We start from the raw sequence: 22,990 nt of genomic DNA, 5'->3' as shown, positions 1-22,990 counted from the left end.
CTTTTTTCCCTAGAGCCAGATAAGAAAAATTGCACCCAAAATCCTTCAACTCCTGACAGAATGGACAGAAACATTTCCTTATGATTTTCGGGATGAAAGAATGATGAGAAACTTAAAAGACCTGGCTCACCGAATAGCCAGTGGTGAGGAGGTGGGTAACCTGACTTCAACATGACTGCTTGTGTCTCTGGGCAGGGCCTTGGTGGGAAATGATGCTGAATTAGGCATTAGAATCTCTATGGCTTCCTGTTAAACCAGGATGATTATACAATCCCACTTCAAAGGGTATGATCTAGAGTTTTATGTGATTAATTTCAGGGTATGTTCATTTCATGTCAATTCATGCACAAATTCATGTTGCAAGTGTGGGTTTTGTTCTTTTTTTAATTTTATTTTTAAATTAAATTAATTGGCATAGCATTGCTTAATAACATTATATAAATGTCAGGGTTACAACTTTATAATACATCATCTGTTTATTCCATTGTGTACTCACCAACTCAAGTCTCCTGTCACTATATATTTGGCCCTCTTTACCCCCTACCCCCTTGCAAGTGTGTTTTTAAAAATTTTCTACTAAATTTATTGGGATAACATTGGTCAATCACATTATAAATATTACAATGGTGCACAGCATTGTAATATGTCCATATACTCAACTGCATGTTTACCACTCAAAGTCTAATTTCTTTCTGTGTCCCTATACTTGACCCCCTTTACCCTCTTCGTCCTCTCTCTACCCGTTTCCCCTCTGGTAACCACTGTTCTGTTGTCTGCAGCTATGGGTTTGATTGTTCATTTGTTGTTTTTTTGTTTTAGAACTCACATATGTTCTTTCTTAAGAATCCCTGGGGAGGGAGGGGCACCAGGAAGACACAAAGAAAAAGAGGAGAGTGGCAATGCTACAAACTGGAGGGGCAGGCTCCAGGGAGCTCGTGGTCTGGATGAAGTGGCCCACGTAGCCTAGGAAGCGCTCCTGCCTCATGGGTTATAGAGATGGCACAGGCATGAACCTGCCAAGCAGGAAGTCAGAAACAAAGTATTTCTTCCCAGGGTTCTTTATGGAATGTGGGGATTAAGCTTTAGCTTTCAAGCCAGGCTGACTAAATCCTGGTTTTTCTCTGGGTTTATTATTTGCTAGTTTCTATCATTTATCAAAGCCTTTTTGTCCCCCTTTCTTCAACTATTCCAGTTTGGTCTCAAATGGGCTAGTTCAAGGGAAAAAGGAGATCATGTTCCAAGGCTGGGCCAGAGAATTAACTGGACACAAGCACCTTCCTTTGCATGTGTGTTTTAATTGACTTATACTTTTCTTCTTTCCAAAAAGGTTTGACATAGCATTAGATATTAAACACCATATTAGTAGATATAAACATAATAGATATGAAATAACATTAACATATTAACAGATAATAAGTAGTAGATCAATAAATGATAAATAGAAATAGTTTGTACCATGGAAATGAGAAACCAAATAGGCTAATGTTGAGAACCCGTCCAATAGGACAGAACTGCTGTGATTTCAATGTAAGTCCAGATAAAAGTGAAATACAGCTGGTTATATAATTTTCACTGTCAGAAGAGAGAAAGCATTCTAATTTTTCAGGGCATTAAATTAAATGCAATTTTCAAAAACTTTTGTATGAGAATCTCTGTACAGGGGCCATAGAATGAGATCAGAGAAATTGCTCTATATAGAGTTTATTACAAATGCACCTTGATAAACAAAAGAGGCAAACAAATGGGGGCTGTGAGATGAATGTGTAAATTAGTAAAGGTGATTCTTTGTGGGAGGAGAAGACAAAGAGAGAAGGATCCAAGTCACCTGGTGCCCGGAAGTCGATTCAAGGCATGCACTTACAATAGGTACAGATGGAAAGTATGTCTCTTAGATAATCTTTCATAAATATCACTTTCCTCAGTTGAGCCTTTGATAAAAGCTAACTGGCTATGACAAATTTAAGGTTATCCCCTTGGAAGCAGGCCTGGAGGGCTGGTATTCTGTGTTGAGACTTGTTGAGCAAAGAGGTCTTTGTAGTTTCTGTGTTGCTGGTGAGCTCCTGGGAACAAGTTACTTAGGCACAGGTACAACATTTTCATATAGAAGAAGATAGACAAAGCATTTGGCAGTTGTAGCGATGTCTTGTTTCATGTGTTTTACAATGCATTTTTCATTTATGGATAACCTTCCTTGAGAACTCATTCTTTCAGTGGTGTGCTGTAAGGACCATGTAATAGGACACCATATCTATCCTACTTCTTGTGAATACATTTTCATACCATTTCCCCTAACTTAAAAAACAAAGACTATAAGTTTATAAAATTAGCACTTGAAAAATTTGCACTTGTTTTCCTGCATTATGTTTTCATGAAAATGGAATTAAACCTTTTTCTGTTTCCTTGCATTACTGTTTCCCTATATTGAATCTGGTGCTGAAGACAGCCATTATTTCCATAAGGCTGAATGAGTGGTTTCCTGAGTCATTAGCAAATTCTGTGTGTTACAATTATTTTGCCAGTTTGAGTGTAACAGTTTCTAGCAAGGTATGAATTGGTAAGCCCCTCATTCACAAAGGCAAAAGTTAAGCATCACATTTCACTTTTGTAATCAATCTTTGATTAGAGAGCTTGGCTGTGGAGTTGCTTGCCAGGGTCAATGCTGGCTCAGTGACTTCATGACAAGCTGTTCAAAAGATCAGTGACTTCATAAGAACTTTTTCCTGTATGAAGGCTGAGCCCTGAGTCTGTTGGTTCTTCGTTTAAGTTGTATTTGGGTTTTTGATGTGGCAGACAGCCTACCTCCCTGATAAAAGGTAGAAATGGTAACTTGGTCCTTTCCATGAAGAACACCTGTTTCTAACCAACACTAAAAAAAGTTAGTGTTTTGAAAATGCTAAATGGATGATCTTTTGTCCTTCCTGTCATGGGAGAAAAAGAGATAATTTCTATCTGTGTCAATTAGTTGGATCTTTTTAAAAACAAGATCAAGTCACTCAAGAGGTGGAGGGAACTATGCAGAGGGCCAAAGAGCCTCTGCCCTGGCTTCCGACCAGCGTTCCTGTGCTAATAACAAATCCTTGATAAATCTGGAGGGTTTCAGATACTCTTGAGTGAAAAGAGATGAGATCATCAGCCAAGTCCACCCAAGGCATTGATTAACCTTGTGGCTGAGTGGAGAGATGTCACCTGCCTGGATCAGGTTGGGTTTAACAGTGAGGTGCTGTTCCTGCTATTTCTGTTCAGTATTCAAAATCGGATTCACGCGTGGCCTTTCGTTGATCTGCTGTGCTTTGGCAAGTCCCTAAATTCCTTGCTCCTTCTTCATTTCCATAAACCATGGAGGTGACTGCCCTGTGTTAAGGTCCCTTTCAGCTCTACAGTTTTGTGGTGGATGCTCTCTCCTCCGTCCTTTGCATGTCACTCTACTTACCTGTCATGTGCTTAAGTGTCTCTCCTCAGAGAGACCTTCTTTCACCACCCCGATCACAATCACGCCCCCGCCATTATTGGCTTTCACTGTTTCCTTCATAGCACTCCATGACCAGCAATCGTTTGTGCTTTTTATGGCTTGTTTTTCCCTGTTAGACTTCGGGCTTCTCCCCCTTTGCTCACCATAGTGCCCTTAACTCCTAGCTCAGTACCTGGCACTTAATAGGCACCCAGTACTATTTGAATGGATAAATGAATGAACTGTTTGTTCCCTATTCAATTACTGGAATAAGAAAAAAATATTTCCCTCCACTGAAAAATTATTTCCCTCCATGGGAAGAAGCGTGGGCTGGGGTTGGGACTTGTTGCCTCTTGCCTGGGGCTTCACAGATTTTTTTTAACAGTTGAGGAACCCAGGTGTGCCCCATATATAATTAAGTCAGGCTCTTCTGAATCGGCTAGGGCAGCTCCACATAATTTGGCTTAATATGTTCCCCCCCTCTGGGGATTTGCCCCAAATAAAGTGGATTATTAGGACTTGCTTGTAAGAAACATGAAATGAAACTCATGATTGAATTACATGACAAATGACTATAGCAGGCACAATGCAGTTTTCTTTTCGTTAAGGGGCTGATCTTTATTTTATCTTTATTTGCCAGGTAATTACTGTCATTGGCATTTGAAGTTATAAAAAAGACTAAGTACATATTTAGCAATTCATGACTCAGTAAGGAAGCATGCTTAACAATACAAAGCATGGTTTCTTAAGGAACAATGGCAGCAGGAAACTTTTAAAAGAGGTCACACACACACATATATGTGCTCTCTCTATTTCTCTTAATCTCTCACATACACACACACTGAGGGTTGGGGGCCAGAGGAGAGAGAGGGAGGGAGAGAAAAGCACACAGGCAGACTAGTTCTTTGTTATTGAGTAGTTTTCCCCCTATATTGTATACATTTTCCCGTTATGCTTTGCTGCATTCGCTCCCCAGCCAAATCCTCGAATGTACATTCCAGTACTACCTCTTCCCTAGAAAGGTATTCTTTAAAGCGTAGAATAAGAATATTTCACAAGGTAGCAGGGAAAGCATTGATTCTCCCTCTTTGCTGCATATCACAATCACTTCAAGAGCATTCATTATGACATTTGAAACAGAAGACAGAAGAAACCATCTTAACTTCATACATTTTTATTATAACTCAATATAATGAAAGTAGAAGAGGCAAGGAAAATAGGGATGAGGGATTTATTTTTAGTGAGGTATAATTGACATAAAGCATTAGTTTCAGGTGTACAACATAATGATTTAATATTTGTATTGTGAAATGATCCCCACAATAAGTCTAGTTACCATTGTCATCACACACAGTTATTTTTTTTCTTGTGATAACTTTTAAGACCTACTCTCTTAGCAACTTTCAAATATGCAAAACAAGATTATTAATTATAGTCACCATGCGGCACATTACATCCCCAGGACTTATTTATTTTATAACTGGAAGTTGGTACCTTTTGACCCTCCTCACCGATTTTGTATTCCCTCCCTGGGCCCTCCCATGCAAGATTTGAAATAGCACTTAATTCAGCCTTGAACTGCTTTGAATTCCCAAGGAGGAAGCATTTTCTTTGTATGACAAGCGTATTACCCAATAGATAGCATCTTCAAAACTGATCATCCTAGTTCTGTGGGGAAGATAGGTTTTTGAAGGTTCAATTAAACACTTAAACATTTCATTAATGACTTTAGGGCAGTCTGTGAATGTCAAGAGAAAAAACGGTGTATGTTCCGCTAAGTTTAAAGAACTCAGTGGATTATACAGCAGGTAAGTCGAGAAGAAGAAAAGAAAAAGAAATTTGTGGATATATTTTTGCCTTGACTGTGTGAGAACTGATCATTCCCAGATGTAGTTTTCCTTGTCTTAACGTGCAAATATCTATTCATTTGCAGTTTTGTAATATTCTCTGGTAACCAAATTGCCTCTGTAAATAATATGGTTCTTATGCTTGTAGGTAAGATCCTGAATAATTTTCAGATAAGTAATCTCATAAAACGATATTGTAACCTTTTAAAAAGGAGGTGGTTAGGCAGCAAAGCATAAAGAGGCCTTTCTGCATCTGTAAATTCACAGGACTGTCCCTTTATGGACCGTTAACTTCAGGGCCGTGCTGGCATTGAGTCCGCCTGTGTGCCTTGTTCTGAGAGCCCTCGTAATTTGCCAAGGAGGACAATTGTTGTTCGTTTGGCAATCTGGGGCTAGAAGAGGAGGAATAAAGGAACTTCATAACTCATATCAAGAAAGCTGTACCCGAGATTGATTGATTGTAAAGTTATTTCTTTGACTTAACAAGTGTTTTAAAAGTCAGTAGTTGACATTTATTGATAATACATGCATTGCTTTTAAAACCAATTTCTCTTAAGTGTTCAGGCTGTAGTATAATGCAGAAGTGAACAAAGTGGCAGATGATAGTATCATTATGGGGAGAATTGCCATGTGGAAGAGTTTGGTTGTGATCTTTAGCGCTGACTCATGAATACGAAAGAACTGGACATGAGTCAAGTGGAGATCAGGTACCAAAAATGAATATCCACTGCTTCCTTGTGGTCACCCGTGTTACATGTGGAAGTGAGAACGGAGGTTGAGGGTTGAGTGGGAAGTAATGGTGTATTTCTGTCAGGGAGCTGTTCGTGCCCTTGGACTAATGAGAATGGAAATGTTAGGAATACAGAAATCATGAAGGCGGCCCAAAAGAAGAAGTGTTAGAAAAAGGATGCTCTGACTTGAGATCAATGCATTTTAATTCATGAAAATTAAACCAGTACATTCCTATGCCAGCCCAGAGAACATTTAGTTACATGTGGGCCGAGATGGTTCTCCACCATCAAGGTTAAGTCATTTAAGTACATAGTCTGTGTGTTTGCTGGGTGGTGAAATAGATGTGCAGAGCAAGGGCATAATCCGTTGCTTTTTCCCTGGCAGACGTATAGGAAGAACGTCCAGCAGATGATCCAGTGTCTGATCCGCAAACTTGCTGCTCTCAGCCAGTATGAGGAAGTCCTGGCAAAAATCAGCTCCACATCTACAGATCGGCTCACAGTACTCAAGACCAAGCCACAGTCCATACAAAGGGACATCATCACTGTCTGCAGTGACCCATACACGCTGGCCCAGCAGCTGACTCACATAGAGCTGGTAAGGTTATTGTCCTGCTCTTTACAGCCACAGATTTGGTTTGCTGTGCCAACCAGACAGTGTGTTTGTCAGCAGTAATGTCACGGGAGAGGTTCACATAATTCAAATGGAAAATAATCCATGAAATAGCTGGCATGGGTTTTGTTTAGACATTTGAATATGAATGTTTCTGATAATCTAGGAATTCACCTTAAAATAAATACTAAGCAAGACTGAAAGAGCAAAGAGTTCATTGACCTGCCTCATTTTCTCCCTCTAACTAATTTTCCTGTAACTAGGTCAGCCTTTTGCTATCTAATGTAGCACTGACTTAAGCAGAAAATTACCATGGTTAGGGTTAAAGGCTCATTTTACAAGCTGCATTAAAAAATGGAGGCAGTGCCAAAAGTCAATAGACAGTTGAAAGTCCATTTCTTCTCATTTTTTTAAAATACTGTTGACCTGCTGGGTTTGTATTTCAGGAAAGGCTCAATTACATTGGACCAGAAGAATTTGTTCAGGCATTTGTGCAGAAGGACCCTTTGGACAATGACAAGGTAATCAGTCTACCCAGAGATCACCCCTGAAATCAGAAATGGAATTCCTTAGCCTATGACAGTGGATATAGGAGACAGAAATTGTTTTAGGTTTTAAAATCAGAAAGTATTTTTTTTTGTTTTGTTTTGTTTTTGGCTATGCCTTATTCTTTGCAGTTTTTCTCGAGTCAGGTGTCCAAGTGTTTTTCCAGTGTTCTTACCCTATCACTAACCTTGAGCTCCTTCTTCCTCCTTATTGGGAAATTTAATGAGCAAGTAGATGCAGGCATTTGCGGCGATGAGGTTAGGAGATACAATCATAATGGTTTTAGCAGATTAAATGAGAAAGAAATTACAAGAGAATGATCTGTGCATGACTCAGCAATAGCAGGGGCAGTAAAGGCAGGATACACATCCAGAGTGGTGAGTAAGGGTCTTTACTACACGGCCTCTTGTTTTAAGGTGAATTCCTCATGAAAGGTTTATTGCCTGAGTGAAGCCTGCATGTAAGGAAAATAACGCTGGGCATGGACAGTAAAATCAGTGTATACATCTAAGACATTTTCCCCCCCTGTGACCTCCAGAAGCATTTCAAATTCTTAAACAAAGACTGTATCAGCCACTAATGAAAACTCCCCCTTTGGGATTAGGGGCAACAGCTGTTTTCCGGCCTTAGAACAGCTTCCCTGCCTTAGAACAGTTTCCCTCAGTACAGGAAGTGAAGATTAGGTTTTGCCATCAATAGAATGGCTAGTGGACTTTTCTGTGCATTTGTTTCTTTTAGAAAGAGGAAAGAGGGGTGTAATTAACTTGTTCAAACTTGGCCTTGAACTCCAAGATGAGCCGAGATCCTTTAGTTTTTGAACAATAAGTCATTCACCCTACTGAGGACCATGATGGTGTAGACTTTCATTTATCTACCTTGAAAGATAATTTAGTTTCTTGCTGCATGATACTCCAAAATTTTGTCCTAGACTTAGTTTTTAGAAAAAATTTTCCAGTCTTGGGCCCTCTCAGCTTCTCCTTGCTATGTTGATAGTAATTGGTATTCACACCACTTGCATTAGGCATGGTGATCTTAGAATATAGTCAAAATCCTTCCCTTGAATTGTGTTTTTGAGTTACAGTTATTTAGATTCCTGGGAGGGAAGGGCACCATAATGAATGCATGAGAGTACATTTCTAGACTTCAGGGGTTTTACTAGACTCTATATACTAAGAGATTCTGATATTTCTGTAAGGAGAGAAAAGAATGTTAGTGTCTCTCTGTCTCCATCTCTTTCTCTCTTTTCCTAACCCATAAACTGAGAATAAACTGGCAAAAATGAGAACAAATGCAATCTTCTTTTTCTGCAACTTATCTGCTCACTTTGCTTTCCTTTTAGAGTTGCTACAGTGAACGGAAGAAGACACGAAATTTAGAGGCTTATGTGGAATGGTTTAATCGCCTCAGCTACTTGGTTGCTACGGAGATCTGCATGGTGAGGAAATGAATTTTGTGTCTTCAAGTGCTCTATATTATTTTTCTATAGCTATTTCACATCTGTTGGGCCTACATGTTGGATAACTTCCTTTATTTTTCTTTTTTCTATACAGCCTGTAAAGAAGAAGCACCGGGCAAGGATGATTGAGTATTTCATTGATGTTGCTCGAGAGTGTTTTAACATTGGCAACTTTAACTCCTTGATGGCAATAATCTGTGAGTGTTTCCTGGAGGATACACGTCCTTTATTTTTATAGCTCCATTTTTATAGGTCTTGTGAAATTTACCTACCAAAAATTTGCAAATAATACAGTTTTGTTAGTGAAAACTGTACTTTTTAATCCTGAATTGTATCAGAATGTTCAGAAGACCCAAATTGGTACCAACCTGTGTAATCTTTTTGCAGCACACTAGAATTCATGGACCACATTTAGTCCATTTATCCTCGTCTGCCTGTAAGTGAGGTATTTGTCTAAGCTGTGCTCAAAAAGTGTTTGGGTGGCTTATGTATCCAGCATTATAAAATATTTGATCTGAGATTAAATTATATGATTCCATCAGCATGGACAAGAGGGTGGCTTGAGAAACTGGAACATTTTTTGACTGTCCAGTTCCTAGTACTTATCAACACAGACCTTATTTCCCTGGAAGACAAATGCCAGTGGCCAGTGTCTTCCCATTCATTCTACCAATAGGGCAGGGGGTAACACTGTGTCTTAGTTTTCCCCATTTATAACTGTTGTCTTGCCACATTTATTGATAATGACTTTTTCATTAAAAAGTGTCCTAATTTACATGATAAATGATATGGCTATCCTACACATTGCATGTACTCAGTAAATATTTGAATATTTACGTGGCTTTTTAGAGCCAGGGTCAGTTTGAAGCCAGAGAATCCACCAAATTTAATTCAGTAATTTCATCCTAATAAATCTCTCCTCTCACCAATTCCTTTTTATATCATTTCCCCTTTGTCTTGCCCATAAAAACACTGGCCACATTTCAGCTCTTTATCTGGCTCACTCCATGAAAACAGTGAACAGAATAATGTCTAAATAGGGGGCCTGGAAGGTCCAGAGTCTAGGTATAGAGGATGACTTAGTTTTAAGTATGCAAGAATTCATGGCCTACATTTAGTATTTACTTACTTATTCATTTTTCTTTACCATTAAGAAAATGTTAAGACAAGCCATATCATGGGAGAAAATACTTATAATATGTATAGTTGAAAAATAACTTGTGTTTAGAATCTATAAAGAACCCTACAAATCAATAGTAAGAAAAGTAACCCAGTGGGAAAAAAAGGGCAATATATTTGGACACTTCAAAAAAGAAGATACACTAGTGCATAATAAGTATATGAAAAGGTGCTCCATCCACATCATTAATCATCAGAGAAATGCAAATTAAAATCACAGTGAAATACCATTTCACATACTGGAATGACTAAAATTAAAAAGATTGGCGAGGATGTGGAGCAAGAAGAATGCTCAAATACTATTGGTGGGAGTATAAAAAGGCACTACTACTTTGCAAAACTGGCAGTTTTTCAAAGTTTAACTTACACTTAACACTTTTCCAGAATTAAAATGACTTTTCTTATTTCTCCCTTTCAACTTTCTTTTCCCCTTCCATTTTAAATGGGAAGCGGGCATGAACATGAGCCCAGTCTCTCGACTAAAGAAAACTTGGGCCAAAGTGAAGACTGCGAAGTTCGACATTCTTGAGGTACGTGAAGCTGATGGTTTGCTGTTAAGTCACGTTTTATACCTTGGAAAAGCAGAATTCCTCTGTGTGAGTCTGCCTCTTGATCAGATAACTCTACACAGAAGAAAATCCACTGTGCAGACCCAGGAAACGGAAAGGGAGTAGAATTGACGGGGGGAGGGTGATGAATCAGGTTGTAGGCTACCTCTTTCAGAGAAAGGTGTCCATTTTGGGGTGAATTGACTGAAGAAATGGTGACCTGTCGATCACATCACACTGTACGCCAGGATGGAATTTGGATCCTGAATAGTCTGGAGTTCTGCTTCAGTGTGTGCCTACTAACTTTACTTACTTACAGTATTCCCCATCCCCACAAAAATAGTCATTCTTCATCTTTTCAACAAATTTAGCTAACTTGTGAAAAAGCCTTTCACATTCTTAAGGTAGTAAGACTTGTACATAAAGGCGCTTGTGTTGGAACCATATCCATATCATTATTACCTTGGTGTACTGGTGCTCCGCTATCTTTGGAGATACTATGAAAATATTTTTTTCTAAGTTTCCCCCCAAGTTAGGATGAACGTTGGGTATATTACATTTTGCTTTATTCATATCGTGTAATCACTTCTTTTCCTTCTTGTAAGGTAGTATGCCTTGATTACTTGTGAAGGACTTGTTACCAACAGTGAAGACCAAGTTCACTATAAAGTGGTACATCACTGCATGATGGCTAGCCATCATAGATTAACCTTCACATGACACCAGGCAATGGTTTCTTATGTTGGTGTTTGACTCTTTGTTATCAGTTTTAAGTCTAATCTCAACAGTTAACCTGGAAAGAATTTGGTCTGGGTTTAGCATTATCAAAGCTGACATCAGCTTATAGAAATAAACCAAACCTCAGAAAGAAAGCATTTGTGTTCTTATGTATTTCATGCCTGTTTCTGAGTACAAGAAGGAAAATCACATTCTCAATGAGTTCCCAAGTTATTTTCAAATTTTTATGTAGGGTTAAAAGTCTGATCTTGTAAAATTTCTGCAGGTGAGAAGTAAATGGTTTATTCTTTCCTCTCTTTTATTTATAGCATCAGATGGACCCTTCCAGCAATTTCTATAATTACCGAACAGCTCTTCGTGGGGCCGCACAAAGGTCTTTAACTGCTCATAGCAGCAGAGAGAAGGTACGTGTTTAAAGAAGTTTTATTCATGGTAGAATCACCATGTGTTGCACTGAAAGGCAGTGTGCACTATCACACTGAGCTTCTTTTACCCGTTCAAATCTAAGGGAGTTGGTACACTGTAGAAGTGTTAACACTTGCCACCTAGGGAAGGGAAGTGCTAAAGGAAAGTTGTACTGCAGAAAGGGAAAGGGTAACATGGTATAGAATTTTGCAAATATACGTTGCTGTGTTATTATTGCCTTAATTCAATGATTATTTTGTAATGTGTCTTAGTTATGTTTCAAGAAATGTCATATGTTAAGATGACTTAATAGTATTAGAGAATAATTTGATTCAATGGAAAATAGATGTTTAAGCTCTGCACGAGGTAGCTGACTTAATGTAACCTTTTCTCTTAAAAGAATCATCTTACCTCCCATGGTTAAGTCATTTATTTTCAGAAAGTAGGTTAGTTGCTGTAGCATTAGGCCTGCTGTTACTAATTGGATATGTGGGTGGCAGAAAAGTACAGGAATGATGTCTGAGAAATTCATAATTCTTACTCTCTTTACCCTTAAACAATTTCATACCATCCTGGATCCACCATGCTCTTGACTCTGAGGGCCTCTTGTTGGCACGCTTCACTGCTGTATTGCCTTACATGGGAAGGGTGGGTCGTTTCAACATTTGGAGACCATGTTATACACCTGGTTGTGGTGAAGGGCTGATGAAGGTGACTTGATGAAAGTTATCTTCTGCATAGATTCTGTCCATCTTTTAACTTAAACTGTACCCTTGACAAACAGAAGAAAATGAAGGTAAAAAATCGTTCAGGGTTTCTCAAACACTTCTCAAAAATCCTCAGCCTCGGGATCTAAAATAAAAACAAACACAAAAATACCCCCCACCTTTTAAAAGGGCTAAATTGGGTCACAACAAAATCTGAAATAGCAGCTCCAATAACGTTGGAGAGATACTGTAAATACATGAACTTTTCTTTAAATAAAGAAAGTCATATCTATAATATAGCCCAGTGGGGTTTATTGGCTTTTCAATTTAACTTGCCCAAATCCCAGTACTTCTGTGACTAGATTGAGAAAAGAACTCATCCCAAGTTTTTTATGCTTTGGAAAGTGAGCACATGCACGCGAGGATCTGGCACGCAGAAGAGTGAGGACATGTTGGAGGCTGCCTGCCGCTTAACCTGCCTGGGTGAGAGGCTCGGTTGGCTCCCTGTGCACGTTTGCCCAGCCCGCAATGAGAGGTCGGTGGGCCTTGCCTCTCTGAGGCAGCCTCAAATCATGTCTCTTAGGAGGGAGCTGCAGCAGTGGTCAAAATAGTCTTAACACTACCCCCAAAATTTCATAGACCATTTGTGGGCCTCTAATAGCTTTTTCTAGGGGAAAAAAGTACCCAAAGGATTTATCTTTTATATCATTTAATAAACTCTGCCTGCTTCGTTTTAATTAATTAATTAATTAATTTTTGATTTTTGATTTTTAGAGAGGGGAAGGGAGGGAGAAAGGGAGGGAGAGAAACATCTGTGCAAGAGAGAAATATTGACCAGTAGCCTTCCGCATGTGCCCCGAGGGGGGACCAGGCCCACAACCCAGGCATGTGCCCTGACTAGGAACCAAATTGGCCACCTTCTGGATTGGAAGAAGACACTCAAACAATTGAGCCACACCAGATGGGGCAGTTTTGGTGATTTCTTTTTTAAATCAGTTCTGTGTGGTCATATGAACTGTACTCTCTAGTTTATGTCCTCTCTAGTTCATTTACGAAAACAAATGAAGTCACCACCATTTAAAAAGAAATATGCTATTTCTTTTTCACTCCAAGTCTATGAATATAAAACATTTCTAGATAAAAATCCATCTTTTTTTCAAGAGAATTGAGATTCTTTATTCCTAAGTCATTTCCTGTTTTAAAATCTCCCTGGACACACAACTAGAGTAATAGAATCCTTGGTATTCTTTCAGATCTCAAGTTTATGTGGCCAAAGTGGCACATCTAATACTTTATTATAGAACAAATCAAGTCTGTCTTCCACACAGGGACCTTAAATGGTCTTCCAATAGTTAGGGGTTTGTTTGTTTTTTTTTCCTATGGGAACACATGTCTCCAGGTTTTTAACTCTTCTTTATACAACTGCTTGGTTTTAAATCCTCTTACCATTCTCTTTTTATTCATGGGAGCTTGTTTGTGCTCATCATCCTTAATTTCTAGGTGTGGAATTGATAGTGCTTTTAACATGTAGTGGCTGAGTCTCTGAATTAAGAACATTCTGGAAGGGAATTGGAAGACATTATTATTTGAAAAGTTCTCCATCATTGACAGGACCTCCCAGAAACCAGACTGTTGTTCTCTGCTGTTAATAAACCATACAATCACCTTAGCTCACGGAAATGCAAAGTCCTTAGAACCTCATGATCTTTACTCTGTTAGGTTTAGATAGGGGCTAGGGAGTTGAAGGGTACTATATGTGAGTAAGTGAGAAGTTGAAGAAGCCCATGATATTTTTTTTTCTTTCACATGAGCATAAGGAAGAGAGCAAAAAAGCATTTTTAGGAAGATTACTTATATTTCTATTTTCTTTGAAGAGTGATTCAATCAGTATTAGAGCATCTTGGAGGCACCATGAATATAAAAATCACATATAGTGTAGCCTTTGCCACCCAACAAGAGGCACATGACATGAACTTATGAATAGTTTGAATATCAGTATGAGACAGTAAATTATCAGCATTCCATGACTTTCAAAGCCTAGCACTACAGAGTAGAGTTCTTGCTTAAAAGGCATTATAATGTGTAAATATTGCATCTTGATTCTAATATTGCCTCATTTCCCTGGGGCTGCCTTCTGATGATGTATTTGTATAATCTTTGAAGTGCATCAGTAATATATTTGTCTTTTGTATGGGGCCCATTGGTTTTTTGGGAGTGCTTCATTGAAGTTAAACCTGTATTATTAATTTAATCCTCACCATGACTCAATGAGCTACTTATTGCTGTTGCCATTTTAAGGTGAGGACACTAGCCTTTCTTAGTATGCTAGGCTTTACCAGAGGTTGGCAAACATTTTCTGCTAATGACCAGATCATAAATATTTTAGGCTTTGTGGGCCATACCATTTCTGTTGCATCCACTCAACTCCATTACAGTAGTATATAAACAGACACAGACAATATGTGGATAAGTGAGCATGGCTGTTCTCTGGTAAAGCTCTATGGCTACTGTAATTGGAATTTCATATCATTTTCATACTCATGAAATATTATTCATTTGATATTTTTCCAGCCATTTAAAAATGTAAACTGTGTGGCTCTTAGGCTATGCAGAAACAGGCGGTGGGCCAGGCCACAGGCCACTGTTTGCAGACCCCTGGCTCATGCCTCCAGTAAATTGTAGAACCAGATTTTAAACTGATGTTGACAGAGTCCAAAGTCCAGTGCTTCCCAGTTACAAGTGGTCTTTCCAAGAAATGACGTTCAGGGTTCAGGCATTGTGCTTTTATCATTGGTACTGCGTCTGTTTAATTCTAAAATAACAGAAACACTAGCATCATTTGAAGGCGAGGGGGCTCTTTAATAATTCAGCTTAAGGGACTTCCACCACAGACAATAGCAAATGATTAAAAGTATGATATTCAAAGGGGCTGTCAGAACCGAGATTCACTTGGGCTGTTTCAGAAATCAATAGAACAAAAAATAATCAAAGCTTTCTTTTTTTTTTTTAATAACCTTAGGGAAAAATCTGAATTTCTCTCTAGAAGTGGAAATTGATACATAATATTTTTGGTTATAAGCCAAAATATCTGTTTTATAGACCTCTCCCATTCATTTAGTATAGATGTATCACATACGTTGTAAACTTAGGGAAACTTCAAAAACCTGCTCTTGGGTAAACAACATAGGCCTACAATTTGTGTTTGAGGCATTATTTGTATTGTAGCAAATTTGGAATCTTTGAAATCGTGTTGGCATTTGAGAGAAAGTAGAAGTTGCTGTGTTTGAGCTTTGTTCTTTGTTCGCTATGGGCTTGGTAGGATTTAGGGAACTTTCTTAGAGATTATTATTATCTTAGGTTAATTAATTAAATATCACCTCATCAAACCAAAGATATGAGTCAGGAAAGGATCAGTGTTTTTTAAATAACCATTAATTTTAATATGCACATTTATATTCCGCCTTCACTTGGGCACCTCTCCCAACATATTGTGTAAGATACTTCTTGGGTGATTTCCCATGAGAACAGGTGCTAACTTGTTCTGTCATCTGAAGGCAGGTTTACTCAACAGGAAGTTTGTAGCAGCTAATACCTAAAATGCAGAGCTCTCACATTACCTTGAGCAATGTCTTCTAGAATAAAATGAAATGCTCATCTTAAAGAAAGCATTTAAAATGAACAAAAGTGATGTAACCATACAGATTCTAGCAGAGAAATGGGTCACACATCTTAAAATTTTGCTACCTGCCACAACAGATATGCTATTAATAATTTGATCAATGAAAAGCAAGAGTTCTTTTAGATCTTTTCTCTCTGATTGTAGTTAGAACTTTCAGACTTTATTATATGTTATTGCATTGAGAAAAATAGGAAAACTGTAGGAATAACACGAAGCCATCCACTGTCCAGTGCCACTTGTCTTTTGGTTATTAGTAGCATTTGTGTCTTAAGCAACATTATGTCAGAGAGGAAGCTGCTGTCAGGGGAGGTAAACAAAACACTGAATCTTAATTCACTCTGGCCTTTTACATAATCCAGAGTTACTGCTGTTCATTATTTCTTATACTGTTTGTGAAGAGGCTAAATGTTTATCTGCACAAAATAAAGCAGAATCTTTTGTTTTCTCTTTTAGATTGTGATACCATTCTTCAGTCTTTTAATCAAAGATATTTATTTCCTCAACGAGGGCTGTGCCAACCGCCTTCCGAACGGCCATGTCAACTTTGAGGTGAGGCTGAAACCTGAGCCTGGGCTGCCAGGCTGATTCTGGAGTTCTAGGGCCAAGCTTTCTCTTTACCTACATATTCTAAGACAATAATAATACCCAGCAGAATAAATTAGCTGCATCATTAATATTAGTTATTTGGAAGTACTTGAGTAAATGTCTACCTATACCTAGCAGATATCTATACTTAGTTTTAATGAAGTTAAAAAATTATGTAGTTCAGAACATTAGAAGCCAGAGAAAAACATTAAATTGAATGGGCTCTTCCAAGCTTATAATTTTTGATGACAGCTTTTAAATTCTTTAATTTATTCTTTTTTAGAAATTTTGGGAACTGGCCAAACAAGTGAGTGAATTCATGACGTGGAAACAAGTGGAATGTCCATTTGAGAGGGACCGGAAGATCTTGCAGTATCTACTCACAGTACCAGTCTTCAGTGAAGATTGTGAGTAGGCCATTCAGCTGGTGCTGCCACTGGCATCCCCAAACCCCGCTGTTAGGAAGTTAGTGTATAAATGCTTGGTGCCTGGTTCTTCATATAGTATGAGGCCTGGCTCCTGACCTGTTCCATCTTAAGAATTTTCTGTTGCCCAGAAACCTGTATGATTTATCCCTAATATCGTTTTCACACACTCACTTACTATTCACCTATAAAGAGTATGTTTCTGGGTTTAAGCGTTCTTTATAATATGAGACCTGCAAAGGTTTGGGCATCACTGGAGAACTTTTAAAGGATTTTTTTTCCTTGTTTGGGCTTGCTTCAAGGGAGAAAGAGGCTTTGTGGCATGATGATATTCAAGGTAATTTGAGTAAACAAACAGTCAATTGCCTCCCCCTGCTGTTTGAAAAGTAGTGGAAAGTCATTACATGTTAACATATTAGGGAATTTGAGGCAGATAAAGTGATTGACATACAGAAAAAATTGACCAAAAGGGAGTTACTTATAAAAGACTTGGGGATTTATTCTATTGATTTGTTATATCCTAATATTAGAGAAATCAGTAACTAGTAATCTCCTGTGGTAGATGGATATGTTCATGATAATGACTGAAGAACATTTGGAATTAATATTACCATTCTAGAGGGGATTTGATCATTTTAAATCTTTACATAGAATTAATAACAAGCTTTTCAATCTTTGGATGAAGATGATTTTTGATTTAAAAAACAAAGAAAATCTATTAAAAGGATGGAAAATTGGCTTTAACAATCTGGCTTTTTACCTAAGGGTTTAAAAAAAAAATCAAGGTTATCAATAGTGGACCCCCCTCTCATCCCCTTCTTTGTAAAGAACATAAATGTGACTATAGGATAACATCATATGACTTGCATTTGTAAGCCTTTTTCTTTTGCCTCATAAATTGTCTCATAGTTAATTAAGTGCCATTTTGGCCTAGAGGCCCTTGAGTTTTTGTGGAGATGGTCGATGAGAGGCAAAATGATATCCTGTGTTCTTAATGAAACTCTGATGCTTCTGTCATAACTGATGTGCTAAGGACTGTGTTTTGTGATAGGGTTTGGCTCAGGTTAAACAGCTGATGAGTGGTGGTAGATAAAATGTCAGGAGAAGGCTTTAATGTTAACGCATTCTTACTTTTGGTTGATTGTAGCTCTGTACTTGGCTTCCTATGAGAGTGAAGGACCTGAAAATCACATAGAGAAAGACAGATGGAAGTCTTTAAGGTGGGTCTCATTACTTCTCATTACTGTGCAAATTTAAAAGCATCGGCCTTTTTCCTAAAGAAAGCCACATACTTTCTGTAGGAGGTCCTTGCCTGTGTGTTCTAAGCCCTCTGTGCCTTATCTCCTGTTCACTGAATCTTTGTGACTTAAAATCCTCAGTGTCATCATTCAGTTTTATTGTTTTTCTTTTTTTTTTCATATTGACAGATTTATACAGTGTCTGTTTTTCTTTCTAGCTCCCATCATTTTAAGGAATGAGGAACTGAAATTACCCTGTGGTGTGATAAAAAGAGCACTGACTCATTCTCTTCATCTGAAAGAAATTCAGACTATATTTCTGAATAGTTCTAACCCTAAAATTTTATTGACTTCAGATAAAAGAGACCTAAGTGCCAGCTGGTTCAGTAAATTTGTGTCACATACTGAGTGGATCTTGGTCCCCACTGTGGTTTGAGAAAGAAAGTTGGGACTTTAAACATAGCCCAGAATCTTTTCAGATTTAAATATTTTGTTAATCTATTAGTATTTTCAAATAAATGCATTTTCAAACAAAACTAGAATAGCTAGATTTGTATATTAACCATTTAGGGTACTTTAATAAGCAATAGCATTCCAGAATATTATAATAATGTAATCAAAATTGCTGTATGTATATTTCTACTAAGACACTCAGGGAATATGTACATTTTTATATTAAAGTGGACAAACACATTATTTTCTTCTTCCCACGGTCATTTGGGAGTCTTCATTAAACAATATTGGACAAGGTTTCAGGAACAGGGATATATATATCTAAGATGTATTTGGTTTTGTGCGATTTTGTTTGTTTCAATGGAAAATTTAGGCCTTTCCTGTACTTAATGAGTAGGGGTGAAGTACATATCACTGGAATTATTATCCTTAGAACAAGTTCTGGTGCTAAGTAAACACAAACATGAAGAAGGTGTGGCCAATATCTGGAATCATGGGAATGAAACAGCTTGCTGGGCTGATGCTCAGTTTTACTTTTATGAAATTTTGTGCCTGCTAGTGGCACATCTATATTAAAATCTTATGCTACTTAGTGTTGGTATTGAAAGATATACACTCTTAAATATTATTTATGTATGTGTAAAACATGAACCTCAGAGTACACCTTGCTGGATAAGAAATTAGGAAATTACTCCTTTTAGTTATCCTTTTTAGATAAAATTTGCCTTCCATATTTCTCCTCTTTCTAATCCTCCCCTTCTATTTAAAAAAAAACATTAAATTGGTATGACCCCTACGTACAGCTTAGCTGTTGTTACTTTTCTTGTAGATTTTTAAAAAATTGTTAAGCAGCTGAGTTCACTCTATATAACTCATACCTGGTACCTGCACTACCTGTGAAATCCAGACATTCTAAAATAATGCAAACGTACCATAAACTTTTCAAGTTGTTATTCCCTTCTGACTGTTATTCTTTCATGCCATATTCCTATGGATTAGTGGGTCATTTGGAAGAGATTATAAGTGAAAATGTTGATAGTGAAAGCTAAAGATTGAATTATGTAATCTCTTCCCATATTTGTATGTACCGTACACACAGTATACAATAACATGTAACAGCTGATTTGTTGAAATGTGACCCAAGAATTTAGTAGACAATTTAGAACTACGATGTAAAAAAAGAGGTTGCACTGTACTGGTATAAATTCAGATATGAAGCCATGAATTCATTCATCATTGTACTCAACTCAGAAGTGCTCAATAATAATGCTTCTGGCAAGAATTCACGGAGGGATTAGCAGTGGTACAAATTCAATGAATGATAGATGAGGAAATATGTATATAAACACAGTAGAGTTTTATTTTTGGTGTAAAATACTGGTTTCCATGTCAAAATTGTTTGTAAGGGACCTTGAAGAACAAACTCTCCTTCGAGTCTGGGTTTAAGCCATGAACTCCGCCTCTTCCATAGCCTGTCCAATTTTAAAGCCCCACTCAAGGCCCCCGCCCGCGGACCCATCTGCACTCCACGGATGCACTCCTCCTCTCCTGTTACGACCCTGCGTGGTCTTGCAGTGTACGTACTTCTTTTCCCGCTACTCCGCAAGCCCCTTACGGACTGTCACAGGGTCCTTCCCCTGTCGGCCCCAGTGCCGGACGCAGGCCCCAGCAGTGTGGAGGAGTGAGGCGGGCCCACTGCGGGCGTGGGCCAAGCCACAGCGGCCACCGCAAAGTGGATAAAAGAAAAGGGGTTGTGATCATTTGCAAAATCACATGTGTTAAGTGGACTCTAAGGCTAATGACTCTACCCGAAAGATGTACATACATTGGCTTTGAAAACAGTAAGCTATTTTTACACAGACACGTTTCCTGCTGGCCCGAGAGCCGTTCAGACACTTCAGCTTAGCAGTGGCAAGGACAAACGCACCTCTGAGGGTAGACATCTTTTGTGTCGCTTGTTAATTTAAATACCCTCAGTGGGCATGGAATGTGAGGATGCTTATATTCACCAAATAATCCCACCTGTGATAAAGACCAGCACATAGCTAAAAGCTATCATTAATGACTTTTTTTTTTCATAGAAAGCTACTCAAGATACAGACTTACCTATAAAGAAAGCTTTTGCCATCTCCATTAATATATATTTATTTTAAGTGACTAGCAGTTCCTCCCAAAAAACAGGACTATAACACTTACATTTTTTCTTCCTCTTTTTAAATATGTAAAAAAAAAAAGAGAGAGAGAAACTTAAAATACAGGAAAAATAAAACTAGTATTTGGCAAGGCATCTTAACCCTATTTCAAATACTCGGACCCATTTGTTCATATGTTGTCTTTTTTGTTTTTCAGGTCGAGCCTCTTAGGCAGAGTGTAACGAACGGGAATCTGGCGGCTGCTGGGTCACGCAGTCCTTGAGGGGCTCTGGCCTGTGTCCTCTGGCAGCTATTGCTACAAAAAGTCACAAAGTCCCTGCAAGCAATCTCACTCAAGAGCAGACGGGAACTGATTCCCCACAGCTGACAGACTGACTCAGATTTTGTGAGACTGAAGGGTTCACTGAAGACACTTGAGAAAGAACCCTCTGAAGACCCCGGCTCTGCACGTGACTCATCTCCTGGAATTTCCATGTGAATCACAGCTCTGCACCTGGATGGAGCTTTCTTTTGTGTGTGTGTTTTTCTTATTTGGTTGAACATTTGCTGCTAATGGGACTTGTCCAGCTGAGTGCTGGCTCTTAGGAAGCCCACGTTTCTTTGTTAACTTAAATGGAAAAGGGAGAGGAGGGAGAGGAAAACACGCTTCCGTGAGATTCCGACTTCAGCTCAGCGGTATGGCCCAGAGGAGGACTGGTGGAAAGCTGACTGTGGACTTCGTTTCCCTTGGTGTGTGCTGTGTTGTGAATTCCTCTCCTCCCTTTTCCGACGAGGTTTTGAGTTGGCTGCTGGTTAGCAAACTCCTTTTTACCCATATAAGTTATTTAATATAATAATGAAGCTCAACACTGTGGTAGGAAAATAGCCACTAGGAAAAAGAAAAAGCAGAGTTTGTCATTGGACTGCTCAAAGTTCTAGAAGGAGTGTTTGCTTTCTTTACCCCTCTGAGCTGTTTACAACTGACCACTGTGTTGGAAAGATGTATTTTTCAGTAGTTTTTTTTTTGTTGTTCTTAGTTTTCCGTAACACATATATTTTTTTCTCTTGTAATTTAAAGTATCTGATTTTAAGGGTCTTGGAAAAGCCCAAAGCCTAATTACAACTTAATTTTTTAACAGACTTATTTTTCATTGTCTTTTGGAGGCTGCTGGTGACTAAACATGTGAACAAAGAATAAATGGGAAAAGTTACCACCACCACCGCTACAGCAGCGAACAAAGCAAATGAAAAACATCTTGCTGTTAATTCAAAGGTCGACCCGATTGTGAAATAGTTCACCTTGTTAAACATCTAAATAAGCCTGTAGTTGCTCTGCAAAAAGCCATTATATTTATTTACTCTAGGAGAAGCTGTAGAGTAGTAAACTGTGCTAATGAAAAAACAAAACATCATGTTCAAAACAAAGATGTATTTGAAAACTTTAATGACATGGTTTCAAAAACAGAGCATGTATATGTGCCGCACGCCGTCTCAGCAGACCTGACGTGTCTCCAAGTTGTCCCTTCACAACCATCAATATATTTCGCGCTCTGCAGCAGGAGGTGTAGTGTCTTTCTTTTCTTTCATGGATGGGATTGGTGGGTGGGTGGGGGGCTGTAGTTGCAGAAGTTCAACTCAAGTGACTGGCTAAAAATGTGTGTGGCCTTTAGGAGTATGTGTGTGGGCATTGATTTTTATGAAAATGAATCATAGTAAGTATTTAATAAACATTATTTGCCAGACACTAAGTGTTTAGCATAGATCCTCATCCGCACGTTTTAGGTGTGGGAACAGGCAGGTTAATAATAAGTAATAATAATAATAATAGTTTGTTCAAGGCCATAGAGTTAATGAGAGGCCCAATGATTTGAACTAAGCCTTCTAATTCCAGAGCCCAAACTTTATACCACACTTCCAAGCCTTCTCAAACCTCAACATAACCTTCAACTTGCAAATAACCTTCAGATCCTCTTTGCATGCAGATTCGGATTCTGTAGGTCTGGGATGGGGTCCAGAGGTGCTGATGCTGCTGGTCCTGGCATTGGCTTAAAGTAGCAAGACACCCCAAAATGCTGCCTCCGTTCCCCCTGCACTGCCTATCTTTGAACCTTGTAGCCCTGTAGTTGTTGCTGTGACAGCAGCAATGTTTACCTTTCAACCGGCTAGTCAGGGTCAGCAAGCTATGGACTTTTGGCTAAGTCTGCCTGTTTCCACAGCCCACAAGGTAGCAATAGATGGAGAAAAAAAAAATATATATATA

At 38.5% G+C, this 22,990-nt stretch overlaps 1 protein-coding gene across 4 annotated transcripts in view; it reads left to right on the top strand.

The window, feature by feature from the left end:
* RASGEF1B (RasGEF domain family member 1B) overlaps positions 1–22,523 on the top strand; it is a 36,266-nt gene extending 13,743 nt beyond the window's left edge. For all 4 annotated transcript variants that reach the window (XM_054591997.1, XM_054592000.1, XM_054592002.1 and 1 more), the window contains 11 exons: positions 14–151; positions 6,412–6,624; positions 7,086–7,160; positions 8,525–8,620; positions 8,736–8,838; positions 10,271–10,350; positions 11,415–11,510; positions 16,351–16,446; positions 16,766–16,889; positions 18,055–18,127; positions 20,948–22,523. In XM_054591997.1, the coding sequence (XP_054447972.1) occupies positions 14–151; positions 6,412–6,624; positions 7,086–7,160; positions 8,525–8,620; positions 8,736–8,838; positions 10,271–10,350; positions 11,415–11,510; positions 16,351–16,446; positions 16,766–16,889; positions 18,055–18,127; positions 20,948–20,972 (1,119 nt within the window). In that variant the 3' untranslated portion in view covers positions 20,973–22,523. The remainder of the gene's footprint in view (positions 1–13; positions 152–6,411; positions 6,625–7,085; positions 7,161–8,524; positions 8,621–8,735; positions 8,839–10,270; positions 10,351–11,414; positions 11,511–16,350; positions 16,447–16,765; positions 16,890–18,054; positions 18,128–20,947) is intronic.
* The last annotated feature ends 467 nt before the right edge of the window (positions 22,524–22,990 follow it).

Source organism: Pteronotus mesoamericanus, unplaced genomic scaffold (genome assembly GCF_021234165.1).
Source record: "Pteronotus mesoamericanus isolate MK-2021 breed Mesoamerican mustached bat unplaced genomic scaffold, CSHL_Meso_final contig_130, whole genome shotgun sequence".
NCBI lineage: Eukaryota > Metazoa > Chordata > Mammalia > Chiroptera > Mormoopidae > Pteronotus > Pteronotus mesoamericanus.
This window is presented reverse-complemented; position numbering and strand designations above follow the sequence as displayed.